We start from the raw sequence: 11,611 nt of genomic DNA, 5'->3' as shown, positions 1-11,611 counted from the left end.
CGCTGCATTTTCCCCCGGGTGCATTATTTACCCGGGTGCATTGCACGGTGCGCTGCATTTTCACCCAGGTGTGTTATTTACCCGGGTGCGCTGCCTTTTCCCCCGGGTGCATTGCACGGTGCGCTGCATTTTCCCCCGGGTGCATTATTTACCCGGGTGCATTGCATTTCCCCCCGGGTGCATTGCACGGTGCGCTGCCTTTTCCCCCGGGTGCGTTATTCCCCCGGGTGCATCGCCTCTTCCCCCGGGTGCGTTATTCACCCGCTGCCTCCGCCGCCCGGGTGACTTTGCCGGCGGCGGCGGCTCCCGCCGGCCCTTCCCAGACGCCTTTGCGCGCACGCGGGGGGGGAGGGGGGGAGAGCAGGAGCGGCGGCTTCCGCGCATGCGCGGGCCGTACCCCGCGGCGGGAGGGGGGAGCGCGAGAGCGGGAGCCGCGGCGTCTGCGCATGCGCGAGCCGGACCCCGCGGCGGGAGGGGGGGCGAGAGCGCGGGAGCCGCGGCGTCTGCGCATGCGCGAGCCGGACCCCGCGGCGGGAGGGGGGGAGAGAGCGCGGGAGCTGCGGCGTCTGCGCATGCGCGAGCCGGACCCCGCGGCGGGAGGGGGGGAGAGAGCGCGGGAGCTGCGGCGTCTGCGCATGCGCGAGCCGGACCCTGGTGGGGGGGGCGCGCGCGTGTCGCGGCGCGTGAACCCCCCCCCGGCGCGGCGTGCGCATGCGCAGCGGGCGGCCGCCGGGGGGAGGGGGGGCGGGCCCGAGGGTATAAAAGGAGGCGGCGGCGGCGGCGCCTCATTCGACGCCCGCGTCGCGCCGGGGTCGGGGTCGCCGCCGGTGAGCGGGGAGGGGGCTGCGCCACGGCCCGGGGCGGGGGGAGCCGGGGGGGGCGACCCTGAGGGGAGCCGGGGGGGTTTGTGAGGGGAAAGGGGGGGTCTCGGGGGTCCCTGAGGGGGAGATGGGGCAGGGGGGCGTCTCTGAGCGGGACCCGGGGGGGTTGGGGGTCTCTCGAGGGGGAAGATGGAGGCTTTGGAGGTCCCTGAGGGGAAATCGGGGGGTTTGGGGTCCCTGAGGGGAAAGGGGGGGCCTGGGGGTGTTTCTGAAGGAAACGGGGAGGTTTGGGGGGTCCCGGAGGGGGAGGATGGAGGTTTTGGGGGTCCCTGAGGGGGAAGGGGGGGTTTAGGGGGTCTCTGAGGGGGGGCTGGAGGTTTTGGGGGTCCCTGAGGGGGGGGCTGGAGGTTTGGGGGATGCTTCTGAGGGGAAAACAGAGGTTTTGGGGGGTCCTTGGGGGGGAGGATGGAGCTGGGGGGTTTCTGAGGGAAAAAGGGGGGTTTTGGGGGTCCCTGAGGGGGAAGATGGAGGTTTGGGGGGTCCCTGGGGGGGGTCAGAGCTGGGGGGGGTGTCTGGGGGGTGACACTTGGGGTGGGGGGGGCACCATGGGGCGACAGTCGTGGCGGGGGGGCTGGGGGGGGACAGTCGCAGCAGAGGGCACCTCGGGGTGACGCTGAGGGGGGCGACAGTCACGGGGACGCTGCAGGGTGACACTCGCGGGGTGACACTCGGGGGGGCACGACGGGGTGACACTCGCACGGTGACACTCGCACGGGGGTGACGTTTGCGGGTGACACCCGTGGGGTGATGCAGAGGGGCGCGATGGGGTGACACTTGCGGGGTGACGCCCACCGGGCGATGTGGAGTGGACGCGATGGGGTGACGCTCTCAGGGTGACGGGCTACAGCGTGACACTTGGGGGGGCACAGTGCGGTGGCACTTGCAGGGGGGTGACGTTGGCGGGTGACACCCGTGGGGTGATGCAGAGGGGACACGATGGGGTGACACTTGCGGGCTAACGCAGGGGGTGACACTTGCGGGTGACACCTGCCAGGTGATGCGGAGGGGACACGATGGGGTGACACTCACAGGGGGGTGACATTTGCGGGTGACACCCCCTGGGTGATGTGGGGGGGGACACGATGAGGTGACACTCGGCGGGGGGGGGCCGCGCCGGCCGCCGGGTGACGCTGTCAGGCGGCCGCCGGCTGACACAGGCGGCGGCTGCGGACGTGCCGCGGCGCCTGGGCTCCCTGCGTCACCGCTGCGGCCCCCCCATCCCCCCCCCCCCCGGTGCCATCTGTTGTCGCCCAAAGCCACCGCGGGGGGGGACGGGGGGGTCACCCCTCATTAGCACCTGCGCTAACGAGGCTGCGGCCCGGCCTTCGCCCCCTCCTCACCCTCCTCATCCTCCCCCCGGGACCTCCGTTTTGCCCTGTTTTCCCCATTTTGCCGTGTTTCCCCCCCCCCTTGGCTTTTTCTGCCTCATTTCATCCCGTTTTTGCTGGTTGTTTTTGCTGTTTTCACTCTTTTCGTCGTTTTTTGCTCAATTTTCCTGATCTTTCTCCTGATTTTGGGTTTTTTTCCACTTTCCCAGTCGCCCCCCTGCTCCCTGTTTCCCCTGTCGCTTCATTTTTGCTGTTTTTGCCTCATTTTCTTTCGTGTTTTCCCTGTTTCCTTTTTTTGGTCGTTTTCTACATTTTTTTTGCCCGTTTTTCTGATTTTGTCTTTTTTTGCTTCTATTTCTTAATTCATTTTTCCGTTCCTTTTCCAGCCCCTTTTTTGGCCCCTTTTTCTTGGCTTTTGACCCCTTTTTTGCCCCTTTCTCCCCCCCTTGCCCTTTTTTTGCCCTTTTTTTTCTTTTTCTCATTTCTTCCTTCATTTTCACCCGTTTATTGCTATTTTTTGTGCTTTTTCTTTGTTATTTCCACTTTTCCCCCATTTCCCACTTCGTTTTTCTCCATTTCATCTTCAATTTCACCTTTTTCCCCATTTCTGGTTTCGTCCATTGAATTCCTGATTTTTTTTCTCTTTCTTTTTCCTTAGTTTTTCACCCAGTTTTGCCCGTTCCAGCCGTTTCTCCCAGCCTTCGTCCTCGCCGCCCTCCTCCTCCTCCTCCTCCTCGCCGCCGCCATGGCCGAGCTCACGGTCGGCATCAACGGGTAAGCGCTGCCCCCGCCGCCCCCCCCGCTAATTAACCAACTAATCCTCCTCCCCGCTAACTAATTAACCCCTGCCCGTGTTAATTGATCGATTAATGCTGCTGGTAATTAATTAATTAACGGCGGGGGGGGGCAGGTTCGGGCGCATCGGGCGCCTGGTGCTGCGCGCCTGCCTGCAGAAGGGCCTCAAGGTCGTGGCCATCAACGACCCCTTCATCGACCTCAACTACATGGTAACGAGGGGGGGGCACCCAGGGGTGCGGGGGGGGCACCCATGGGTGCGGGGGGCACCCAGGGGTGGGGGGGGGACGCCCCGACGGCGGTGACACCCCCGGGAGGGACACCGTCCCCGGGGGAGGCGGGTGTCACGGGGTGCCCCCTGCTCCGGGGGGGCTCGGGGTGGCCCCTGGGTGCCCCGGGGGAGCTCACGGGGGGGGCAGCACCCATGGGTGCCCCCCCCTTGCCCCCCCCCCCCAGGTGTACATGTTCAAGTACGACTCGACGCACGGGCGCTTCGAGGGGCAGGTGAGGGCCGAGGGCGGGAAGCTGGTGGTGGACGGCAGCGAGATCGCCGTCTTCCAGTGGTGAGGGGGGGCCCGGGGGGGTCCCATGGGTGCCGGGGGGGGTCCCGTGGGTGCTGGGGGGCCCGGGGGGGTCCCATGGGTGCTGGGGGGGGGGCAGGTGAGGGCCGAGGGCGGGAAGCTGGTGGTGGACGGCAGCGAGATCGCCGTCTTCCAGTGGTGAGGGGGGGCCGGGGGGGTCCCACGGGTGCTGGGGGGGGTCCCAGGGGTGCTGGGGGGCCCAGGGGGGGTCCCAGGGTTGTTGGGGACACAGATGGGGGTCCCATGGGGTACTGGGGGTGGAGAGGGGGGGCCGGGGGGGGTCCCAGGGGTGCTGGGGGGCCCGGGGGGGGTCCCAGGGTTGTTGGGGACAGAGATGGGCGTCCCATGGGGTGCTGCGGGCGGAGAGGGGGGGCCGGGGGGGTCCCTTGGGTGCTGGGGGGGTCCCATGGGTGCTGGGGGGCCCGGGGGGGGTCTCAGGGTTGTTGGGGACAGAGATGGGGGTCCCATGGGGTGCTGGGGGCGGAGAGGGGGGGCCGGGGGGGTCCCATGGGTGCTGGGGGGGGTCCCAGGGGTGCTGGGGGGCCCGGGGGGGGTCCCAGGGTTGTTGGGGACACAGATGGGGGTCCCATGGGTGCTGGGGGGCCCGGGGGGGGTCACAGGGTTGTTGGGGACAGAGATGGGGGTCCCAGGGGTGCTGGGGGCGGAGAGGGGGGGCCGGGGGGGGTCCCATGGGTGCTGGGGGGGGTCCCAGGGGTGCTGGGGGGCCCGGGGGGGGGTCCCAGGGTTGTTGGGGACAGAGATGGGGGTCCCATGGGGTGCTGGGGGCGGAGAGGGGGGGCCGGGGGGGTCCCATGGGTGCTGGGGGGGGGGGGGTCCCAGGTGTGCTGGGGATGGAGAGGGGGGTCCCATGGGGTGGTGGGGGCGGAGAGGGGGTGCTGGGGGGGGGTCCCAGGGGTGCTGGGGGGCCCAGGGGGGGTCCCAGGGTTGTTGGGGACAGAGATGGGGGTCCCATGGGGTGCTGGGGGCGGAGAGGGGGGGCCGGGGGGGTCCCATGGGTGCTGGGGGGGGTCCCAGGGGTGCTGGGGATGGGGAGGGGGGGGCCCAGGGGGGTGGGGAGGGGAGGGGGAGCCCTTGGGAACGGGGTCCCCGGTGTCACCCTGGGGGGGGACAACAGGGGGGTGACACCGGGTGTGGGGGGCACGTGAGCCCCGGCGGAGGACGTGTGACCCCACGGGGGGGTGGTGGCACCCTTGGGTGACACCCCTTGTCCCGTCCCCCCCCCCGCGGCGGCAGCATGAAGCCCAGCGAGATCCCGTGGGGCGACGCCGGGGCCCTCTACGTGGTGGAGTCCACCGGGGTCTTCCTCTCCGTCGACAAGGCCTCGGCGAGTGCCACCCCCCCGGGGGACACGGGGGGGACATAGGACACCTACGGGGACCCGGGGGGGGGGACAACAGGGACGGGGGGGCACCTTCGGGGATGCGGGGGGTGACAGGACAGCTGTGGGGACGCGGGGTGACGGGGACGTTGGGGGGCGGCTATGGGGACACGGGGGGTGACAGGACACTTATGGGGACACGGGGGGGTGATGGGGACATGGGGGGGCACCTACAGGGATGGGAGAGGGTGACAGGACACCAGTGGGGACATGGGGGTGACAGGGAGGGACATGGGACAAGGGGGGACGCAGGGGGTGATGGGAGAGCCGTGGGGACAAGGGGGGGGCAGGGGACGTGGGGACAGGCGTGGGGACGGGGGGCAATGGGTGGGGGGATGGGGGAGAGGGGTGACAGGAGACACGGGGTGACACGACAGGGGGACTGGGAGGGTGACAGAACAGGAGAACACGGGGTGACGGGTTAGGGGAACCAGGGAGTGACAAAACAGGAGAACGTGGGGTGACAAGACAGGGGAACCAGAGGGTGACAGGACACAGGGTGACAGGACAGCAGGATTGGGGGGTGATGGGACACGGGGTGACGGGATAGAGAGAATGGTGACAGGTTGGGGGGTGACAGGATGGGGGGGTGACAGCACAGGGGAACATGGGGTGACGACACAGTTACAGGACACACGGTGACAGGACACGGGGTGACGGGACACGGGGACGCAGAGACAGTCGCCAGGGCTGGGAGCAACAGTCACCGTGGCCAGGAGGTGGCAGCGGTGCGCGTGTGAGGGTGACAGTGACGGTGACGGTGACAGTGTCCCCCCCCCGCCCCAGGCCCACCTGCAGGGCGGCGCCAAGCGGGTGGTGGTGACGGCCCCCTCCCCCGACGCCCCCATGTTCGTCATGGGCGTTAACGAGGACAAGTACGACCCCGCCTCCATGACCGTCGTCAGGTAACGCCCCGCCCCCCGCGTCCCCCGGGGACGGTGACGGGGACGGTGACAGTGACGGTGACGCCGCCTGTTGCCCCCCCAGCAACGCCTCCTGCACCACCAACTGCCTGGCGCCGCTGGCCAAGGTCATCCACGACAACTTCGGCATCGTCGAGGGGCTCATGGTGAGTGCCACCCCCCCGCCGGCGCGTCCCCGGGGCGTCCCCCGGCCTCACCGCCGCCTCCGCCTGTCCCCAGACCACCGTGCACGCCTACACCGCCACGCAGAAGACGGTGGACGGCCCCTCGGCCAAGGCGTGGCGCGACGGGCGCGGCGCCCACCAGAACATCATCCCCGCCTCCACCGGCGCCGCCAAGGCCGTCGGCAAGGTCATCCCCGAGCTCAACGGGTAGGTGGCCGCGTCACCCGGCCCCCCTGTCACCCGCCCGGCGTCACCCGCCGCTTGGTGTCACCCCCCCCCCCCCCCCGGCGTCACCCGGCTCCGCTGGCAGCGGTGTTGCTGCGGAGAGCGAGGGTCGGTGGTGGGTCTCGGGTGACGCCTGGCTGCGTGGGGCGTGTCCACGGGGTGGCACGGTGTCCCCCGAGTGTCCCCACGCTGTCACCCGTGGTGTCACCTGCAGCGTCACCCGCGGTCACGCTAGGGAGCTGGTGGTGGCATCTCGGAGGGGTCGGTGGTGGGACTTGGGTGCTGCTTGGCCACATGGGTGTGCTACGGGTGTTCCTGTACCCCAGGGTGTCACCGTGAGCTTGCGGTGTCACCTACAGCGTCACTCGTCCCCATGGGGACCCCCGCAGCTGCCCCAGGGGTGGTGGTGGCATCTCGGAGGGGTCGGTGATGGAACTTGGGTGCTGCTTGGCCACGTGGGTGTCCTACGGGTGTTCCTGTACCCCAGGGTGTCACCGTGAGCTTGTAGTGTCACCTACAGCGCCAGTCGTCCCCATGGGGACCCCCGCAGCTGCTCCAGGGGTGCTGCTTGGCCACGTGGGGTGTCCCAGGGGTGTCCCCGCGTCCTCAGGGTGTCCCCAGGGTGTCACCGTGCCTCCAGGGTGTCACCCGTGGTGTCACCGCGCCTCCGGGGTGTCACCCGTGGTGTCACCCGCCCCCACGAGGACCCCCGTGGCAGGAGTCGGCGGCGGCGGTGGCATCTCAGGGGGGTCGGTGGTGGCGGCGGCGGCTCTGCCGCGTCCCCCCGTGCCCGGGGGGGTGCCGGGTGTCCCCGGGGGGTGTCCCCACGGCGTCCCCACCCCGGTGTCCCCAGGCGGCTGACGGGGATGGCGTTCCGGGTGCCGGTGGCCGACGTGTCCGTCGTGGACCTCACGTGCCGCCTGGCCGCCCCGGCCACCTACGCCGAGGTGAAGGAAGCCGTGAGGGCGGCGGCGGCCGGGCCCCTGGCCGGGATCCTGGCCTACACCGAGGACCAGGTGGGACCCGGGGGACACCGAGGGGACGCTGGGGACGCTGGGGACACCGAGGGGACGCTGGGGACGCTGGGGACGCGGAGGGGGGACGCAGGGACGAGGGAGGACGCGGGGACACCGAGGGGACACCGAGGACCAGGTGGGACCCGGGGGGACACCGAGGGGACACGGGGACGCTGGGGACACCGAGGGGACGCTGGGGACGCAGAGGGGGGACGCAGGGACGAGGGAGGATGCGGGGACACCGAGGGGACACCGAGGACCAGGTGGGACCCGGGGGGACACCGAGGGGACACGGGGACGCTGGGGACACCGAGGGGACGCTGGGGACGCAGAGGGGGGACGCAGGGACGAGGGAGGATGCGGGGACACCGAGGGGACACTGGGGACGCAGAGGGGGGACGCAGGGACGAGGGAGGACGCGGGGACACCGAGGGGACACCGAGGACCAGGTGGGACCCGGGGGGACACCGAGGGGACGCTGGGGACGCTGGGGACACCGAGGGGACGCTGGGGACACTGGGGACACCGAGGGGACGCTGGGGACGCGGAGGGGGGACACAGGGACGAGGGAGGGTGTGGGGACGGTGAGGGGACACCGAGGACCAGGTGGGACCCGGGGGGACACCGAGGGGACGCTGGGGACACTGAGGGGGGATGCAGGGACGAGGGAGGATGCGGGGACGGTGAGGGGACACCGAGGACCAGGTGGGACCTGAGGGGACACTGAGGGGACGCTGGGGACACTGAGGGGGGATGCAGGGACGAGGGAGGATGCGGGGACGGTGAGGGGACACCAAGGACCAGGTGGGACCCGGGGGGACACCGAGGGGACGCTGGGGACGCTGAGGGGGGACGCAGGGACGAGGGAGGGCGTGGGGACGGTGAGGGGACACCGAGGACCAGGTGGGACCTGGGGGGACGGGGGGGACACTGGGGACTTTGGGGACACTGAGGGGGGACACAGAGACGAGGGAGGACACGGGGACACCGAGGGGACGCTGGGGACGCGGAGGGGGGATGCAGGGACGAGGGAGGACGCGGGGATGGTGAGGGGACACTGGGGACAGTGAGGGGACACCGAGGATGAGCAGAGACACGGGGGGGACACTGAGAACGAGGGGGGACATGGGCACACGGTGGCAGGCAGGGTGGGGTGACGGGGTGTCACGCTGTTGCAGCGTCACGGTGACACACTGACAGGGTGTCACGGTGATGAGGTGGCAGGTTGGGGGGTAGGGCGGGGTGTTGCAGTGACAGTGTTGCAGCGATGCGGCAGCCGGTAGGGTGGGGTGACGGTGTCACGGTGTTGCGGTGTCATGGTGACACGGTGGGGTGATGCGTCACAGAGACGGGGTGGCAGGTTGGATGGGGTGACAGGGCATCACAGTGACACGGTGTCGCAGTGACGCAGCAGCAGGCCGGGTGGGGTGTCAGGGTGTCACGGCGACAGGGTGTCACGGTGACAGGGTGTCACGGTGTTGCAGCAGCAGGTAAGGTGGGGCGACAGGGTGACGCGACGGCGCCATGGGGTGAGGGGACGTCACAGTGTCGCGGCGACACGGTGTTGGGGCGACGCGGTGTTGGGGTGACGCGGCGACACGGTGTTGGGGTGTCGCGGTGACACGGTGTCGCGGTGACGCGCCAGGTGGTGTCGTCGGACTTCGTGGGCGACAGCCACTCGTCCATCTTCGACGCCAGCGCCGGCATCGCCCTCAGCGACAACTTCGTCAAGCTCATCAGCTGGTGCGGCCCCCCCCCGGACGCCTGGGCCCCCCCCCGGACGCCTGGGCCCCCCCCGGACGCCTGGGCCCTTCCCCCGGACGCCTGGGCCCCTCCCGGACGCCTGGGCCCCCCCCCGGACGCCTGGGCCCCCTCCCCGGACGCCTGGGCCCCCCCCCCGGACGCCTGGGCCCTTCCCCCGGACGCCTGGGCCCCCTCCCCGGACGCCTGGGCCCTTCCCCCGGACGCCTGGGCCCCCCCCCGGACGCCTGGGCCCCCCCCCGGACGCCTGGGCCCCTCCCCGGACGCCTGGGCCCCTTGGGAGGGGGTGGGGGCCTGCCCGGATGCCTGGGCCCCCCGGGGTGGGGGGGAGACGGGGGACCCCGCCCGGACGCCTGGGCCCCCTGGACACCTGGGCCCCCTTGGGGTGGGGGGGGGGTGGGGGGAGACTGGGGCCCTGCCCGGACGCCTGGGCCCCCCGGACGCCTGGGCCCCCCCCCCACAGCGGGGTGGGGGGAGATGGGGGGAGGGCCCTGCCCGGACGCCTGGGCCCCTGGGGGGGGGTGGGATGGGGGGGGGGAGCCCGGACACCTGGGCCCTGTGTGTGGGGGGATGAGGCCCCCCCTCCCCGGACGCCTGGGCCCCGCTGAGGCCCCTCCCCTTCCCCCCCCCCCCCCCCCCCCCCCGCAGGTACGACAACGAGTTCGGCTACAGCAACCGGGTGGCCGATCTGCTGAGCCACATGTTCTCCCGCGAGGACTGAGCGTCCCCGACGCGTCCCCGAGGTCCCCACGGGCGTCCCCAGCGCGTCCCCAACGTCCTCGATGTCCCCAACACGTGTCCTCAAGGTCCCCGACCTCCACGACGTCCCCACGGGCACCTCCGACGTCCCCAACGCCTGTCCCCCAAGTCCCCGGGGGCGTCCCCCTGTCCCCAACGTCCCCCTGTCCCTGACGAGTGTCCCTGCAGCTGTCCCCACAGGCGTCCCCATGTCCCCAATGTCCCCACGGACGCCCCCGTGTCCCCAACAGCCTTGATGTCCCCCACACGTGTCCCCAGCGTCCCCTGTGGGCATCCCCGATGTCCCCAACTCGTGTCCTCGTGTCCCCAATGTCCCCCGTGTCCCCTGTTCGTGTCCCCAATGTCCCCGTGGGCGTCCCCCACACGTGTCCCCAAACCTGCTCCGTGTCCCCGGCGCGTGGGCTGTGTCCCCTGCCGCTGTCCCGTGTCCCCCCGCCTCCCTGTGTCCCTGAACACGCGTCCTGTGTCCCCACCACGTGTCCCCGTGTCCCCCAGGCGTGTCCCGTGTCCCTGAACACGCGTCCTGTGTCCCCACCGCGTGTCCCCGTGTCCCCCAGGCGTGTCCCGTGTCCCTGAACACGCGTCCTGTGTCCCCACCGCGTGTCCCCGTGTCCCCCAGGCGTGTCCCGTGTCCCTGAACACGCGTCCTGTGTCCCCACCGCGTGTCCCCGTGTCCCCCAGGCGTGTCCCGTGTCCCTGAACACGTGTCCCCACGTGTCCCCGCCATCTCCGTGGTCGCCCCCTGCTTCACTGCCCCCCCCCCCGGGGCTGGGTCCTGTGTCCCCACGCGTGTCCCACGCGTGTCCCACGCGTGTCCCATGCGTGTCCCATGTGTGTCCCAGTGTCCCCACACGTGTCCCACGCGTGTCCCATGCGTGTCCCCGTGTCCCCACACGTGTCCCCGTGTCCCACGCGTGTCCCATGCGTGTCCCCGTGTCCCCACACGTGTCCCACGCGTGTCCCATGCGTGTCCCCGTGTCCCCACACGTGTCCCCGTGTCCCACGCGTGTCCCATGCGTGTCCCAGTGTCCCCACACGTGTCCCACGCGTGTCCCATGCGTGTCCCAGTGTCCCCACACGTGTCCCACGCGTGTCCCATGCGTGTCCCATGTGTGTCCCAGTGTCCCCACACGTGTCCCACGCGTGTCCCATGCGTGTCCCCGTGTCCCCACACGTGTCCCCGTGTCCCCACACGTGTCCCATGCGTGTCCCCGTGTCCCCACACGTGTCCCCGTGTCCCACGCGTGTCCCATGCGTGTCCCAGTGTCCCCACACGTGTCCCCGTGTCCCCACACGTGTCCCATGCGTGTCCCTGTGTCCCCACACGTGTCCCACACGTGTCCCCGGCCGCGTCACCGCCATGTCGGCAATAAACACTCCCACCGGACGCCTGGGCCCTTGCTGCGCCCTTTGGGGGGGGGGGGGAAACGTGTGGGGAGGGGGCGGGGCCGGGGGCGGGGCAAGAGGCGCTGGGGGCGGGGCTGGAGGAAGAGGCACCTGGGTGGGGGGGAATGGAATTGGGGGCGGGGCTGGGGGCGGAGCCAAGGGCACCGGGGGCGGGGCTAGAAGAGAGCCTTGGGGAGGGGGGAATGGTGCTGAGGGGGCGGGGCTGGGGGCGGGGCCAGAGGCGCCGGGGGCGGGGCCATGGAAGCTGTATGGGGGTGGAGCCTAGGGGGCGTGGCCAAGAGGCGCTGGGGGTGTGGCCAGGGGCAGAGCCAGAGGGGGCGGGGCCAGGGGGAAGAGGTGCGGGGGGGGGGAAGGAATCGAGGGGCGTGGCCA

The 11,611-nt window shown here is 70.8% G+C and overlaps 1 protein-coding gene across 2 annotated transcripts; it reads left to right on the top strand.

Moving 5' to 3' along the window:
- The first annotated feature begins 738 nt into the window (after positions 1 to 738).
- GAPDHS (glyceraldehyde-3-phosphate dehydrogenase, spermatogenic) lies at positions 739 to 11,219 on the top strand. 2 transcript variants are annotated; one of them, XM_064503514.1, is made up of 11 exons: positions 739 to 827; positions 2,868 to 2,983; positions 3,120 to 3,216; positions 3,461 to 3,567; positions 4,840 to 4,930; positions 5,771 to 5,889; positions 5,972 to 6,053; positions 6,127 to 6,278; positions 7,150 to 7,312; positions 8,958 to 9,055; positions 9,722 to 11,219. In XM_064503514.1, exons 2-11 carry the CDS (start codon positions 2,955 to 2,957, stop codon positions 9,792 to 9,794), a joined length of 1,011 nt encoding a protein of 336 aa, XP_064359584.1. In that variant the 5' UTR covers positions 739 to 827; positions 2,868 to 2,954; the 3' UTR covers positions 9,795 to 11,219. The 2 variants fall into 2 exon arrangements, with proteins under 2 accessions (XP_064359584.1, XP_064359585.1); XM_064503515.1 differs by having other exon boundaries at positions 781 to 827; positions 2,895 to 2,983.
- The last annotated feature ends 392 nt before the right edge of the window (positions 11,220 to 11,611 follow it).

Source organism: Dromaius novaehollandiae, chromosome 38, assembly GCF_036370855.1.
Source record: "Dromaius novaehollandiae isolate bDroNov1 chromosome 38, bDroNov1.hap1, whole genome shotgun sequence".
NCBI classification, from domain to species: domain Eukaryota; kingdom Metazoa; phylum Chordata; class Aves; order Casuariiformes; family Dromaiidae; genus Dromaius; species Dromaius novaehollandiae.
Note: the sequence above shows the minus strand (reverse complement) of the source record. Positions and strands in the feature narration are given on the sequence as shown.